We start from the raw sequence: 16943 nt of genomic DNA on the forward strand, positions 1-16943 counted from the left end.
ACCCAAAAGATAACTAAATACTTTACCTGTAAGACTTCATAAATGATAAAATAACAAAACACATACTTTAATTTATAGTTTGAATGAAATAAATCTTTATTTAAATATTTCAATTTAAACTCTGAAAATGATCATAAAATCAAAGAAAATACCTGAAAAATAAATTCATTAAAAACATGTAAAATTTCACTCTATTACACATATATCATATAGAAAAAATACTAGTCTATCAGTAAAGAGATCATTATGATCTGTTCTGATGTGGCAGAAGTAAACATTCTGATATTTCATCTCAAAGTATAGAAGCCATGACTGATCTCAGTGTAAAGAATTCTGAACTGTCAGAGAAAAAAAAATATCTGTCCTAATAATTAAGCAATTATTATGTTCATTCTTCAAAGTAAGGAAAACATCTGTCCTAAAACACACACAAACACAATATGTGATCCACCTTTTGAATAAGAAAATATGATGATCTGTCCTCAAAATTAAGAGGAAACATGATTTGTCCTCAAAGTGAAAAAAACATTGTCTGTCCTCAAAGTGAATTAAACTTTAAGATTTGTCATCAAAGTAAAATAAACATCATGATCTGTCCTTAAAGTAAAGTAAAAATCTGCCCTGATAATTAAGTTAGCATAATGATTTGAAAAAGTTAACATGATAATCTGTCCTCAAAGTAAGTAAACATGATAATCTGTCCTCAAAGTAAAGTAAACATAATAATCTGTTCTCAATGATAACATGATGGCCTGTCCTCAAAGTAAAGTAAACATGATTGGTCCTCAAAGTAAAGTAAACATGTTAATCTGTCATCAAAGTAAACATGATGACCTGTCCTCAAAGTAAAGTAAACATGATTGGTCCTGAAAGTAAAGTAAACATGTTAATCTGTCCTCAAAGTAAATATGATGACCTGTCCTCAAAGTAAAGAAAACATGATTGGTCCTCAAAGTCAAGTAAGCATGTTAATATGTCCTCAAAGTAAACATGATGACTGGTCCTCAAAGTAAAGTAAAAATGATAATCTGTCCTCAAAGTAAAGAAAACAGGATGACCTGTCCTCAAAATAAAGAAAACATGATGATATGTCCTCTAAGTTAAAAAAAGAATTAGACCAAAACAAAGAGTTTGTGTGATTTCTCTAATAAAAAAATTCATTTTCATTCTAAAGCACTATGTAGAAAATATATATAAAAAATGAAACTAATGAACATTGATCGAACTAATAAAAATATGTAAAGAGGGTATAATAAAACTTCTAGAGGTGGGATCAGATGATTAGGAGGAGTGAGCATCTGATGTTGACAGGTCACGCCTGTTGTAAGCAATAGGAATTCATAAAAGATACATTCTCTTTTAAATAAAGCATACAAGCAATTACTGCGTATATATCAATAACTTTCCATTTCTTAGCTCTAAAAATTCACATCATTGCACACTTCCATCACGTAACAGCATGCATTACAAAATAGCAAAGTCAAAGTCCTCAGAAATGATAAACAATATGTAATAATTTGAAAATCATTTGCGTTATATTTGAGAAAGTACATATACGAAACAAGGGTTTTTGGATGATACTCGTGTTTCGAAATGTAAATATTTAATAAATCTTTGTCTTACATATGTGCTAAAATCAATACCTAAGAACAAAATGTCGAATCTATTCTATTTATTTCACTTACCGTTCAAACAGTCCATACCAATTTCTCTGGGTAATTGCTTTTCTTTCAGAGCCTCTAAAACACACATAATTCTTGCAAATAAGTTTCTTTTTCAAAGGAACATTTACTGATAGGAATGCTATCTTTATTGTTTTGAATTACGTGAAATATATTTTCAGATCAATAATTTTTTTCAAAAATGATTAATTAGAATGCAGATGATAAATATTAAAAAATAATTGATATACAAATCATACACGTGTATCTGTGTGAAATATTTTGAAATATATTTGTCATTATAATCTCTCAATCGATTTTTCTTCTTTTCTTCTGAATGCTCCTAAGAAAGTCTAAAAGATTACTTTTTTTACATTAAACATTGTCTAAAACTAGTATTCGATCATCGTTTAAATATTTAAGTGATGATTACAATTTATCGTAATGGTCTGCAAGAATAGGTAAACAAAAACACCTCACATTCGATGCCAAATCCTTGCCAAACCGATATACATGTACTAGTATTCTAATATTATGTTCATATTCTAAAACAGTTGTTTGCATTACCTTAACCTTACCTTGACTTGTAACAATCCTAACACCAAGAAAATTGGTAACTTCTATTCTATATGATTGCAAATTCTTGGTGTTGTATTTATTGACAATTAGCAATGGATTTGGAAGAGAAATTGTGCTCCCCATGTAGGTTTCGTCGTGTATATTAATTGGTCTGAATTCATCGCCCGGAGTCATCTTTACTTTCCACTCTATCATAAAGGCATCCGGAACGGATTTGATGGATGCTTGCACCTTCAGAACTTTATTTCCAATGTCTCTGTCCCTCATTAAGAGTTTAACATTTGGTACAGCTGAAAATGGTTGGAAGAAATAAAACTTTACTAACAATTTTATGATATGAATATTATTATGTTGATCTTCAAAATGACGTTTAAAAATACATGCATACATTGCCCTTTGTTCTGATTTTTCTTTGAATTTGTTACTCCTCTAAATGTCAATATATTTCTACCCTGTTCTTATGTTGACGATAAACACTCTTTATATATATATATATATATATATATATATATATATATATGGCGATAACGAGCAGTAATCAAGGTAAAAAGTCCATGGAAACTATACATATCGGTAGCAAAACAAATCTTGGCCATTAAACCATCACCTGATCACCTTACAGGGTTTGAAAGAAAAAATAAATGTCTTTTTCCTAGTAATGCTTACGATAGGTTTGTTTGAATTTGGTATAGGGCTTGTAGGTAGAAATGAAGATATTAATCTTGAAGGACAAAAAAATGCACTTCGAATACCTTCCGTCAGAGTAGCTCACTCGATCGTTTGGTACGAATGACTAAAAAGATACCTAGAATCACTTGTTCGCTGTGCGTTGATTCAACAATTTTGGAGACACAGCATTGATATACACCAGCGTCAGAGGCATTGAGGTTGTTGATTGTTAGTGATGGGTTTTCAATACCACCTCCTATGTATTTTCCATTACAACTTAAAACATCTATCGTACTGCTGTCTTTTGTCCACACTACTCCTGTCAATGGATGCGTGCTTTCACAGAGAATTTTGCAAACCAGGGTTATTCTCCTCTCTAGAAAATCAGTGTCATCTTTCATTATCACATTAAGGGGAGCTGTATAAAATCAATTGATCTATATCAAAGCATGTACACAGTCAAGAAAACAAGAAAAAGTATTTAATAAGTGAAAGTACAATCCATTTTAACTCAAACCTATACTCAATATAATAATTTTAATTTTTTTTTCATCCTTTGAGATAATGTTTGTACTATTTCAAAAAAATAAACGTGTAAAACAATCTTACTTCCAACAACGTTGAGAAATGTACTGCAGGTGGATTTGCCAACCATATTTTCTACAAGAAGTCGATAAAAAAGACCGTCTTTAAATGATGTATCATTTATGACTAATTTTGAGTTTGTTTGATCCAGTGTACTCCCTAAATATTTCGGCTTTGTTAAGTCAATTATTTTGAAATCTTCCGCGTTTGGATCCATACATTTGCTCTTTTGCCATTCTATAGACTCCGGGGGTGGGCATGCCTCTATGACAGGTTGAAGCACAGCTACTGAACCATAAGGGACTTCAACTTCCTTGGGCATTGCTAGAGTTGGACAATCTAAAATAGTGCCAAATGTATATCCTTACTGCACTTTTTAATTATCAACAAAATATAAATCTATTCTATTTCCTGTTGATAAATTACTATGCAACCGTAGTAAAAACCTAAAAGAGAGAGCGTCTTATTCATAATTCCCTTCCTACTTAAAATTGTCACGTGTTTTCGGTTCTTCGATTTAAAAAAAATGAGCTATGTTTTAAATATTTATCATTTAGGTTAGTGCCACAGACAACAAAGAATATTTTATAAATCTTTTTTATAACAACTCTCTCTTTTTTTTTCTCTCTCTCACTTACCTCCAGTAACTGTCAATCGCTTGGAATTGCTTGGTATTTTCATGTGTGTTCCATTGTTCTCTCTCGAGATGACGGCTCTATATTCCCCTTCGTCCTCCTTTGATACCTCTGTTATCACTAAACACCTACTGGAACTGCCCCTGTACTTCTTTTTACTTGTGTCGAGTTGTTCTGTTATATTTCCCTGTATTTTCTCCCACGTGATTGGCCAGTTATTGGAGGGTGAACATCTGTCCAATATAGCTTCAAAGCAGGTGTTTTCACCACACAGAATGATTGTATATAAAACAAACTTGTTGATCAACTGACTTCTTGTTTTGGCGGAAAATTTCTTTAGTCTGGAGGTTTAATATCTGGGAATTCTTTTCTTTGAGGACACATGTTTTCTTTACTATTAGGACAGATTATCATGTTTAAGTTTTCTTTACTTTGAGGACATATTGATATGTTTTGATTATTAAAATTTCTCCTTCGTTAGATTATTACTTTTTTCTGTAAATTTTCTTTAATGTTTTATAGACATTTTTATATTTATTTTGATTTTAGGGGTCAATCTTTCCATCTACAAGGACAATGGGATAAAGATTAGGTTTAACAATTTACGACGTGCTTTAATAGAACAAATTTCAGGACCAGAAATGATCATTCTAAAGGATTCCTTGAAAGGTACCAAACATTTACGAAACTCTGGTGTCTCCATCCTGCATCGTTTATTTGATTTATTAAACATTTCAGTGATCCATTAATTTACGTGATACAATTTTCAGAAATATTGGCAGTGGATGAAGAATCTCTCAACAGCTTGAACAGTGTCACAGAATTCCTGAATCTACTGAAACATAAAAAAGTTTTTACTGACCGAGATGTTATAGCCATGCAGTATCTCATGAGACTCATTAAACGGCCGGATCTAGAACAAAAATGCATTGATTTCGCCACCAGTAGGAAGGAGAGATTGTGTTATTTTCAGGAGGAGAAACACGCAGGTAGATATAGATTTTTAATTCTAACAATGAAACAAAAAATAAACATGTGCGTAAGTCCGTTGACATAATACAAAATTGTGAGCAGAGCAAACTGGGATTTTAAAAGAAAATCGAGTTATATCCTCTGTCGACTTATCACACCCGCGCGGTATTTCTTGTCATGCCCGGACAAACGTACAAAAATCCCTATTCAATTCATGGAAAAATGACCCAACAAGTTGCATAGAAAACGTCAGCAAATTCGACCTAACTATAGTTTGCATTAGCTCATTGTTGCGATAAAATACCAACCTCGTGTTTTCGCCTACTCTGCTCTCATTCCATATATTCAAAATATGTTAACTGACAACTTTAACGTCATCGTTAGATTTTTTTGTAACAGACTTGTATGATACTTGTTGATGTCAAACAAACAAGAGGGCTGCTGGTTATGGTATAACAAGATAAGCTCTTTATCAATCAATAAGAAAAGAAACCCTATAATGAAATGAATTATAAACATCTAGCATAAAACTTTGCAAAATACACAATAAAATCTCCCACTTCTGTAATCAATGACTATTTATCATTAACTCTTTGCCCCTTTCGCTGTCTGTGACGTAATAGTAGCATTACATTTGTTAACTTTTGATGACGTTATCCTTTTCCCCGCAGCGCACTTGCGATTACGTTCTGAAAAGACGTGGTTTGAGGATGCATTTACACGGTGTATAATTAGCAACTGTTGCCGTACATATAGCCCTAATATTTATACAATCATCTTTAAAATGAATTCAAGTATTTTGATGATGATTTAATCCTGTTTATTTTGTTTAAATAATTCTTTTATGTGGACTTTTACAGACTTGATATATTATCATAGTTTACAGGTAATTTATTATGAATTTTAAATCTAAATCAAAAACTTCGTTCAAAATAATTGTTTGAGTTTCATTCAGGGTGTCATTTTTATGCTCCTGTTAAAATGACAGACAGCGACACATCCCCCTTTTTTATTTCTTCAGTCACATGCATTACCATTTTATCGAAACTTGCAGAATCTTTCAATTATAAATAAAATTAGAAATGAGGTCTACCTAGTAGAAAAGGATTATCACTTGAGAAAAAAAATTTTATAACACGTTTTTAATATATTTTTTAGGACAACAAGGATTTGTAGCTTTCAGCACATTTAACTTGATTTATTTATTCGAGAGGGTTTTTTTTTTAATTAATAAATATTGTTGGAATATTATGATATCGCTTAATTTCTATTGAACACCACTTGCACATAGTCGATGGAAAACATTTTAATTTTCAAAATACATGTAATAAAATTTAACTTATCACATCTTCTTATTAATATTTTGGCTGATATACGGATGAAATACTGCCATGGGACTCGACATTAAAATAATCAGTCTTAAATTAGCAATATATATCTAAACCTTGCTAGCCAAGGGTTTTCGATCCAAAATCTACTCTAGTGCATGGTGGAGATGTTAAGCGTATCGGAACCCCTTGGCTATAGCGAAGATTGCAGAATATTTACACCTACAAGTACATGTGGGCTACTAAAAAATCAGCACGTTTATCAATGAAGAAAAACTTGGGAGATATGGGGCTGTAGGCGAATTTGCAATAAATAAATAAATTAAAACAGAAAAACATCGAAAGGAAGTTTTTTGTTGCAATGGAATTTTTACACATTTTAAAACCAATAGAATAGTTTACAAACGAGTCCAAGAACTCCTCGGACGAAGCGATCAGTCCTCGACATTTTCCCGATATTGTCCTATAAGTATTCCGATTATTTGTGGAGTAAACGAGACAGTACTCTTAAAAATGTTTCTATGAAATTGCATTAATTGTAGCTATATTTTTTGAGAAATATAAAAAGTAGTTCCAATTTTTCTTAGGGTTGCCATCAGATTTCTATGACACGATGAACTTTATGAACATGCAGGGTCGATGTACACGAAAACCTGTCCACTGTAATTAAGAAAATGACGTATTTATATCAATTTATTCAAACTTGCAGAAAAAATCTAATTAATAACATGATATATAATATAATTAATCAATTACTCAGGTTCTATCAGGAGTTAATGCGTAGTGAATATAAATTTTTCACTATATACTTTTGTGATATTCCATGATATTACTATTATAGTATTGAAAAATACAAGTTAACGACAGAAAAAAATTAATTGATTGTGTTTGTTAAAGATATACAATTCTGACCGAAATAAATGTTCATATAGATCAGACAGGAGAATAAACAGATTATCTCCATATTTTGACTGCATTCTTTTTTCCGATTATTTATATTCTACTTTTTATTTCCGACATAACATAGTTTACTGACAATTTATAGTTTTATTTTCCGACATTTATTGAAGAGTAAATTTCAGGAAATAAAACTGTGAACGAAGACTTTCTTAATTGAAAATTATTATCTTTGAACAATACCGGCAAGTAATTGACATCAGAAGCTTTATTTTCTTTAAAAAACATGGATGTTAAATTGAGATCAGTTTCATGTGTGTCGGACATCACTGACATAATATAGTTCAAGTGTAGCTGATTTTCTTTTTTATTGATCGATTTTTCATAAACTTTGTAGACAAGATCCATATACACCCCCACACCCCCCTTCAAAAAAAAATGTCCGAAATGCTAAGCATTCCTGTCGTAAAATGAAACGCTAAATATATTTTATAATCAGTCCCTTTATTTAATAAGCTAGCTGTTGATCGAAGAAAAACATACCGGAAATTCTAAATGTAATAATATAATTCCGGAGAAGAAATACGGAGAATAGTTTAGATTTTAGATCGCTGTTGGTCAAAGATGTATACCCCCCCCCCCCCCCCCCCGAAAGAATGAAGTTTTAAGCGTCCAAATGCATTGCTCCTCATTAATGTATCTACATAGTACACGTATTTACCAGCTGCACTACCCTTTGAAAACAGTCACGAGTTAACTGTCCATACACAAGTGGATGACAAAAGTATTCTCTGAGTATAACATAAACATGTTGCTGGTTGAAGAATCCAATCAGACCACATCGCCTTCCTCTTCTTGAAAGTTTACTTCGCCAATTAAGATTTTTCAAAACTTATTATTTTTAAAGTATGCAGTGTTGACATACATGAACCTACAGAGTATATATATTTTTTCAAACATTTTGAAAGCGACTGATATGAGTGAATATTTTCAAATAATATACTCACGATATGAACGTACTCGAAGCGGATATATCCCTATAAGGGACTATACTCCCACTGATAAAACTAATCAGTAGACATAAGTATTTTAACCATACCCCCGCTGCGAACGAGACCGAGTATACTGTTTTACCCTTGTGTGTTTTTCCGTCTATCTAGCTGTGTGTCTGTCCGTAACAAAGTTTTTAATCGCAGTTTTCTCAGCACGTACACAGCACTCGTTACAGATGTTTTAAATTTTAGCACATTCGTCACTGTGGCATGCCATATGGTGGTTTCATTTTTGTTCAAATCCGATGTCAACTTCCTGTATTACCGTGCGTCTGTCCGTACCAAACATACATGTAACAAATTTTTATCGCATTTTTCTATTCAACTACTCATCGCAGATTCTATAAATTTTAGCACAATCTTTGTTGAGACAATGTCATATAGTGGGATTTTTTGCATATGAATCTGATAACAATTTCATATTTTTTTCCGTGCATCTGCCTGTAACTGAACTTGTGTAAATTCACATCAGAGTGGGGCATTATTGGTGAGCATTGGCTCACAGACTTCTTGTTTGTTCTGCCTTTATATAAAAAAAAAATATCAAACAAGTATTCAGTATACTTTAATTTTTTTCCGAATACCTTTGTTTTATGTATACATGTATACGTATATGTTTAGAATCGAGTAAGTGCGACACTTTTTATTTACAAAATCGGAAACGTAGACTTGATAATGAAAACATTCAAATTTAAATCAACCTCTTTTTCAACATGATATTGTCGTTCCTTTATTCTGTCCCTTTTTATTTGTGTATGTGTATTTTTTTTATTTCTGTGTATCATTTGTAAGGTAGGAAAATAATCAGGTTTTACGGATTTGAATTCAAATAAAACAAGAAATAAGACAACATGAGACTACATGTAACATAAGATTACATGTAAACTGGAACAAAGCTATATTCTATGAACAAACTTCTTTTCTCTACGGTTGTATGAGTGTTAAAAATTCTTGTGTAATATTATACGTTTCTTCTGTTGATTTCTGCACCGGTTTTTATCAAACACTTACATAAAAAAAATCATTCGTCGAATTCGATAAATTCTGAATCAAGGGTCCCATCTCACACAAGATTGAGTGACTTCCACATCACCAAAACAAGTGGATCAAGTGGTGAGCTTATTCAGCGTCAAAAGAAAGACCTTAATTTGTCTCGCATTTCAAGTTTCGTCAAATAAATCGAACGATTCGGACATATTAAATTGAGGAAAAATATTATTGTTTGCGAAAGATATTAGAATGGAATTACAAAATTTATAATCTAATCATTTATCATCATACCATCAAAACTTTACGCGTTATAATAGCGGAAAACGCCAAAAACGAAAAGTGCGTTAAAGTGCGTGATTGCGGGGCAAAGGTATATGCGTTAAAATGCGTGATTGCGGGGCAACGGTATATGCGTTAAAATGCGTGATTGCGGGGATGGGGGTTAAACCATTACAATAATTATCATTTCAATGTATATCTACATGATAAATTATTGTTCGGCATAACAACAACATTACATGCGTCATGCATACAATTCGATGCGAATGGATCATACACAACTACATATAAGCTTCATACACTATAGACAGGCATAGGAAAAACTCAATATCTACAAATCAACAATAAACAACTTTGTAGATATCTATAATAATCATAAAATAAAGTTTACTTAAAAAGTATGAAAAGTGAGACAGCAATGTACATGTATTTACAATGTACTATATACACATACCGGTAACTCTATGTATAAGGTTTCACTCTCACTATACATTTACTCTAGAAAAAATGATATCAGGAATTAAGTGCAAAAATTACAGATTTTACATTTAATAAAATTAGAATCATATTACTCATTACATGTAGTATAAGAGAATTACTTAATGTAGGTCTCTATGTCAAATGTCTGATTCATAAAACTGACATAATTACACTTCCATCACCTTATACAACCAATCAAGAATTGATCAGAAAACACATGATAAGAGAAATAACTTTCTGAAGACAATTTTGATAAAAGAGATAACCTTCTGAAGACAATTTTGATAAGAGAGATAACTCTCTGGGGACAATTTTGACGGAATTCAATGAATTATCATGTCAGAATTTACGGATTTCACTAAATAGGACGGCTTTATAGTCCACATCTATCGTATCTGTTCTAATTTTCAGATGCTAATTTCTAGTTTCTTTTGCTTATCTTTTTGTTAATTATTTATAATATTTTACCTAAACATTTATACCTTGTTACTTTAAACGGTGTCAAATGAGATTTTTCTATCTTTTAACGTATAATTTATTCAATTCTTATAGAAATTTCAGATGCAAAATTGTTTAAAAATATGTAATTGATATTTTGTTTAATAAAAACTATTTTCAAGGGCGATAATGGAAAGATAACTTTTGTTGATGGATGGGTATTATCTTCTAGCGCATAAATCAATTAGATATTCTGATATAAACAGCAACTCTTCAGTATGTTTTATAATGAGAATTAGATAGGTATGAGAGTAATTATAATTTTCATATATACCTTATATATCCAATTTTATTGTGAGATAAAATTGATTAATCTTTCTATTTACCATATCAAATTTCTTCACATCATCATTTGACATATTATTTATTTCTGAAAAAGTAAGCAAAGCTTCAAGCTTCAAACTATTTTACATTTGAATCTTATGCTATTGTTGTTGATAAAAATAAATGTTGAGAATTTAAAATAATGTTGAAATTTCGAGCAGAGAGATATTTCCCCTTAAGTTTATTTCATTGTCATCTGAAGTGTGAGTTGCCCGCTTGGCGCATTGGTAAGAGGGTAAGTAAGTAAGGAGTTGCGGGCTCGAATCCCACTGCGGGACGTGGAGACCAGTCCTTCGGATGGGGCGTATAAACCGAGGTCCCGTGTCGCAGTAGGTACTGGCACGAAAAGATCACTCCCTGCTCAATGGCCCGGAGAGCTGAGTAAAGGACAAAATTTACAGCTCTCCACCGGCAATTGGTGGCATCTCCATGACTGGAAAATTCTCGAGCCCCGATAAACAATATACAATCAATCAATCATATGTATAATCAAGAATCTTTCTTTTCATGCAGAAAGTTTATATTACACTCATAAAAAAGAAACATCTTCCGATATAGGGGCGCAATTGGTACCCGTGGGAATTGAAATTGGAATACCTGCTCTCCAAAGTTCACAAAATTCAGTTTCATTATGTAAGGGTTTAAATAAAATGTAGAATATGCATTTAAGTTATCAACATATAAATTATCTTTCACAGATGGGTGTTCACGTGTTAGACTGCATGTTGTCGACGATATAGAAAATTTTATAAAGTTGGAATCCTTGGTTGAAACAGTGGCAGCAATCGTAGAATGTGATCCTAAATCCATCCAGGTGGTCGGCGTTATTCGAGAAAGCAGTTTCATTATTCTTATAGAAGTCGAAAAAAAAACTTGCCGAAACACTCTTAAAGAAAAGAGAAGAGATGCTCAAATAAGCGGAGTATAAGGTTGATAGAATTGAAATTGATGGATATGTGATCAATATTGAAAAAACAGGTAAATACTCCTATACCTTTTCTCTTTTAATTTCTACAAACAAAGCCAGATTTCACACTCAAAATATGAAGGAAAATGGAAGTGAAATTCTTAGAAGAGGTTTTCTTATAAAGCTGAACATTGCGTTTACTCTGTATACTTAGTGAGGTTAACCGCATGATTTTATTGAAAAAAAAATATCCCACAGGCTTACCTCTGATGTTTAATCTAATTATGCATATTATCATAGATCTATATTGTAATTAAATCAGTTGACAAACAATATCTATAGAAATTTTGATGTACCCGTCTAAAATTTAAAGTCAGTTTATTATCTCACGATGCTGCTTGTAGATAAATTTAAATTCAAGATTCTTAAACATGTAATAGATAGGCAAGTTTCCTTTTCAAACTTGAATTTTGAATTCTGTGAGCAACATGAAAGAGCACAGTTTACTTATTTGTATACTTTTGCATGCGGAGTTTATATATCTAGGTTCGTTATCCCCATATGTTTCATTCTAGGAAAAGAACATAAACTCACCTTTCAAATTTCTTTTTAGAATATGGAGAAGCATCATTCTCATGTGAGACAGCATCAATTTTTTTCGGTATGAAAGAGGAAGGTATGGTTTCCATACAAATTTTGCCCTGTGATTTTCTAAAAAATGAAACTGATGTAAAAGTTGAAAACTCGTGCTTTTCAAATAATTGAAATTCAATGTAGAAAAATCATACAAGTCATTCTTATCACATGTGTTTTTAAATGCTAATTATGACGTCATAAACAAATGCATTTTCCCGTATTTTCTTAAAAAGTTGCAGAAGACACCAATTTTCAATGGAATTTTCTTTCAGATAACATTGTCCACAGGCATCGCCCACAAAGATCTTGAGATATGTGATTTGTAATTGAATTTTGCATAAGATATCAAAAAATTATTGTGGGCGACAGCTGTGGACAATGTTTTCTAAAGGAAAATCTCCCTTGAAATGTGCCATTTTGAGGCTTTTTCTGTGGAAAATAGAGAAATGCTTCACATTAATGACGTCATATTTGCAGAATGGTAAATCTTCATGCCATATTCTTTCCTGATTTATCAGTCATTTATTTTCCTAATAATATAAGCCAGTTTCAAAACTTTTTGATGTCAATACATTTTTAGGGCGCAATAAAGCTAAAACCATACCTTCTTCTTAAGGGAAGAATTTTTTGCCCTTTTTCGAAAAGTTCTGCTGCATTATCAACCAACACATTCTTTTGGAGAAAAACTAAGGATGTATAAAAAGATTCTGCAGCCTTTATTAAACCCATCTCAGTATAGATTACTTTATTTACAACCAGATATTTATTCTAATGTTTACGAACGCTGTGATATACCTTTGATGTACATTTTATTCAAAACTATATGTGGTATTTTGCCTCATAGAAATGGGTGGGGAAACCCCCCTGATCCATCTGACAATAGTTTGGCGGCAGATATTGACAGAATTATGGAAATTTATGGCATGTATTGTGGTATTGCACCTCGTTTGTTTTTAACAAAATCAAACTTCGGTTTCGTCTTAAAATCAGCTATAGACATTATGCTCAACATTGAGAAGACCTTGAAATTTACCACTTGGGAAAAGTCATCTGGTCCTAAAGGAAGACAACGTGAAGACGGTGATTGGTTGCATTCAACTTTACGTAGCTTGTCAGGTAATTCTAATATAAATAGGGCTGGGTATTGGCCCGAGATTTCGTATTGCGATATATTGCGATATTCTTAACTGTATTGCGATATGTATTGCAATATTTTCAATGTAATTTAAATGGCATTTTCTTACTATATTTACTTTAATTTACATGCAGAATGTACATAACTATGATAAGTAACCAACACGGAAAACAAATCGTGTTGATTTCATTAAAGTTATGCTCTGAAATGTTCCCACAAAACAACTTCTGTCTTACTGTTTGACTTAATATCAAACTTTCACAAGTCCATTTTTATATTTAATAACAAATCTCCTTAATATAAGCATATTGCCAATATATCGATATTATAAAATCGTATTGCGATACGATATTTTTTGTCATTGTATCGCAATATATTGAAATATCGATATTATTGCCCAGCCCTAAATATAAAACATAAATATGTTCATGTGTCGGATACAACAAAAATTGAAGATAAAAATCCACAAAACGCTGGATTTAGAAAACTAATGCATTAAAGATATCTTTTTAAAAATATACGCATATGTTAAGTTTTTCAATGATTTAATCCTGGTTAATCACTTTTTTGAACTTAATAAGATGTCATTGAATGCTTATCTGACGACGCAAGAAGCATTTCTAAGAATCATTTTTGAAAAATTTTGTATATCAGATATGGATTGATTTAAGTGAAATTGGAAAAAATGGCTAATGAAATAAAATGAAAGCGATTTTTTTTATTCGTTTCAAAATAAATAGTATAATGAATGAAGAGCAATTTTGACAAATTTGAAACTCATCTTTTAATAACATTGTATTCAATAGCATTGCTATGCAGCTGTTTATTAAAGTATTATTAGGCTTCTTTTGGATTGGCAGATCTCAAAAAGTTAGGGCACAACAATGCAACAATTAAAAAAGATTCATAGTTTGTAATCTCCTAGCATAAATAATACCTAGTGCATGTATTTAGCAAACATTTTAAACTTTGAAATTTGGGAGAAAGATCATTGTGACGTATTCTTTTGTTTAACATCAGCTTATGCCTAAAGATATATCAATTGACAAGATAAGATGAAACTTGGAATTTATAATTTCAAGTGTGTTCTACTAAAAAATACAATTTTTCATTGAATCAAAAGCTGATGGACGTTTTTCATACTTATTGTTAGTCCATTATTTATACATTGAATTGACGACGGATTTTTCCGTTATTTCCCGATCATGACAAGGAGCACAAGGCGGGTGTGACTGGTCAGCAGGGGATGCTCACTCCTCCATGGTACCTGATCCCACCTCTGATGTCTCGGAGGTCCGTATTTGCTCTGCCCCTATTTTTTATTGTTTTATGGACTTTGAGATTGAATTCTATTCGTTATCTCCATATCCTTCATAAATATAATGGGCTAACAATTATTATAAATAAAATAAGTTGCTATTTGCCCTTATTAAACGTTGTTGTATTTGCTGTCAAGGTAATTGTATCGACCATAAACCTTCAAACGAGACCGTTGAAATTCTTGCTTCATTAACATGTTTGTTAATAGCTTGCCTCGTTTTAAAAAGAATTTCATACGTAGGGAAAGTTCTTGCTCATCAAATCAACTATGAGACATTCATTCCATGTAGAGGTGATAAGGTATTTTGCTGCATAAGGAAGGGAAGCTGACGATTGAAAAGTTAAAGTCATCACGATTTTCATAAAGCTTTGTTGATATTGTTGTTAGGGTACTATCAACGTCTTCTTCCAGTAAATATCTAGTTATGAAAAGGATGCGTCAGACTCTGTGATATCTTTTAATAAAGCTGTCTATGAAATGACGTATCGACATTAGAATTGAAAGTAACCATTGCTAATTTATAATATGTCGTCGATAAATCGATATGTCAAGTTGAAGGCCACAGCAACTGCTTTTATCTGATATAGAGGTTTTAAAAATAAATTCTTCACATCAATACAAAATATCTGCTAATAACGGGAAACAATTAGTACCAACTGTAATCCAGCATATTGTTAAAAGACCAGGTCCCATGATCATGAAGCAGTTTAAGTCTAAGTGCCTGTAAAATGTTTAACAATTTCTGAAATACTCTATTTGCAGATAACAACATGTTGTGAAACAATATTTAGATTAATCTTTGCCTGGCTTGATAAGTAATTCAATATACAGATCAGATTTTACTCAAGATTAACATGTTTCATGATCCATGGGCCTTACAAAACTACATAAATATGATCAGGTGATTTTATTTTCTTTTTGTTTAAGACGATTCAGAAAAGATTGAACGTGGCTCATGGAGTTTTGTAAAGGTATTTTACAATTATCCTATTTCCATAAATTTATGTACAAAATTTTAATAGACTTAATAAAAAAGATAGTATTGTCAATATTTCAATTACCTAAAATTGTATTGTTTTTATAGATAAAGCAGAACAAAAATGTGCCTACGTTAAGCCATCCTCATTCCTGTTGTGTTTTACCAAGACGTGGTGATCTCGGGCTTGATAGTCAAGGTAGTGATGCCTACGACTACCCAGATCTAACAAATCTTGCACCCATTATACGCCGTAAGTATGCGACATCTAGATTCCAGGCGTCCCTAGGAGTAACAAAACAAGATGGCAAAAAACAACCAAGACCTTGGAAGGAAAAATTCAGTGACATGACAACTGAAGAGGTCGTCAATTTATTTAAAACGGCCAAATTAACATCGTTGGCCTCTGTATGTGAACGGGAAGTATTGGATGGAAGCTTTTTCAGTTCTCTCAGTGAGACAGAGTTAAAAAGTGCATTTAAACTAAGCGATTTTCAGATAAGCAAAGTGAACAAAATAATACATAAAGGATGGCGTCCAGATAAAATATGATATGTTCTATTCCTCAAATAAAAAATCTACTTACACACAACTGTAATGTGGGTTAAACAAGTATTGAAATGGGTAAAATACATCTGAATTTGAAGTTGCAAAAAAGATGAAGTAAATATAATAGTTGCCAATAACAAAGGAATGAATATTTTATTTAAGGTCAGCCGGCACGTTCCATAAATATTTGTTTTGTATCTCTTGGTATTACATTAAAAAAAACTTCAAATCTGTCTTTATCTTTTGATTTCTACATTGTTTTAAAAAAAAATTTAAATATAAGTATACCAAAGATTGTGATAAAGCGCATTCAGAAGTTTGCCGAAAAGGGTTATATAAGAAATATGACCCTGTGGTATCTTGTCAAAATGCCTGGTAAGGTACCTTAATTTATTGTGAGGAAACTTGTTCAAGTACCTAGACTTCAATGATAAATTCGTAGGAAAAAGTTATATATTTTTGATGAAGCT

The 16943-nt window shown here is 31.8% G+C and overlaps 2 protein-coding genes across 2 annotated transcripts; one reads left to right on the forward strand and one right to left on the reverse strand.

The window, feature by feature from the left end:
* Window positions 1-1606: 1606 nt before the first annotated feature.
* Window positions 1607-4571, reverse strand: LOC134230614 (contactin-3-like). Its single transcript, XM_062712450.1, has 6 exons — window positions 4561-4571; window positions 4133-4470; window positions 3519-3833; window positions 3046-3327; window positions 2240-2530; window positions 1607-1739 (listed from the first exon to the last, which is right to left on the reverse strand). Exons 1-6 carry the CDS (start codon window positions 4569-4571, stop codon window positions 1678-1680), a joined length of 1299 nt encoding a protein of 432 aa, XP_062568434.1. The 3' UTR covers window positions 1607-1677.
* A 111-nt stretch (window positions 4572-4682) lies between these two features.
* Window positions 4683-12525, forward strand: LOC134230609 (uncharacterized). The gene is made up of 4 exons (XM_062712447.1): window positions 4683-4798; window positions 4900-5118; window positions 11648-11927; window positions 12470-12525. Exons 1-3 carry the CDS (start codon window positions 4771-4773, stop codon window positions 11875-11877), a joined length of 477 nt encoding a protein of 158 aa, XP_062568431.1. The 5' UTR covers window positions 4683-4770; the 3' UTR covers window positions 11878-11927; window positions 12470-12525.
* Window positions 12526-16943: the final 4418 nt, after the last annotated feature.

Source organism: Saccostrea cucullata, unplaced genomic scaffold (assembly GCF_032062105.1).
Source record: "Saccostrea cucullata isolate Sc308-1 unplaced genomic scaffold, CSIRO_AGI_Scuc_v1 ctg12315, whole genome shotgun sequence".
Taxonomy (NCBI): Eukaryota; Metazoa; Mollusca; class Bivalvia; order Ostreida; family Ostreidae; genus Saccostrea; species Saccostrea cuccullata.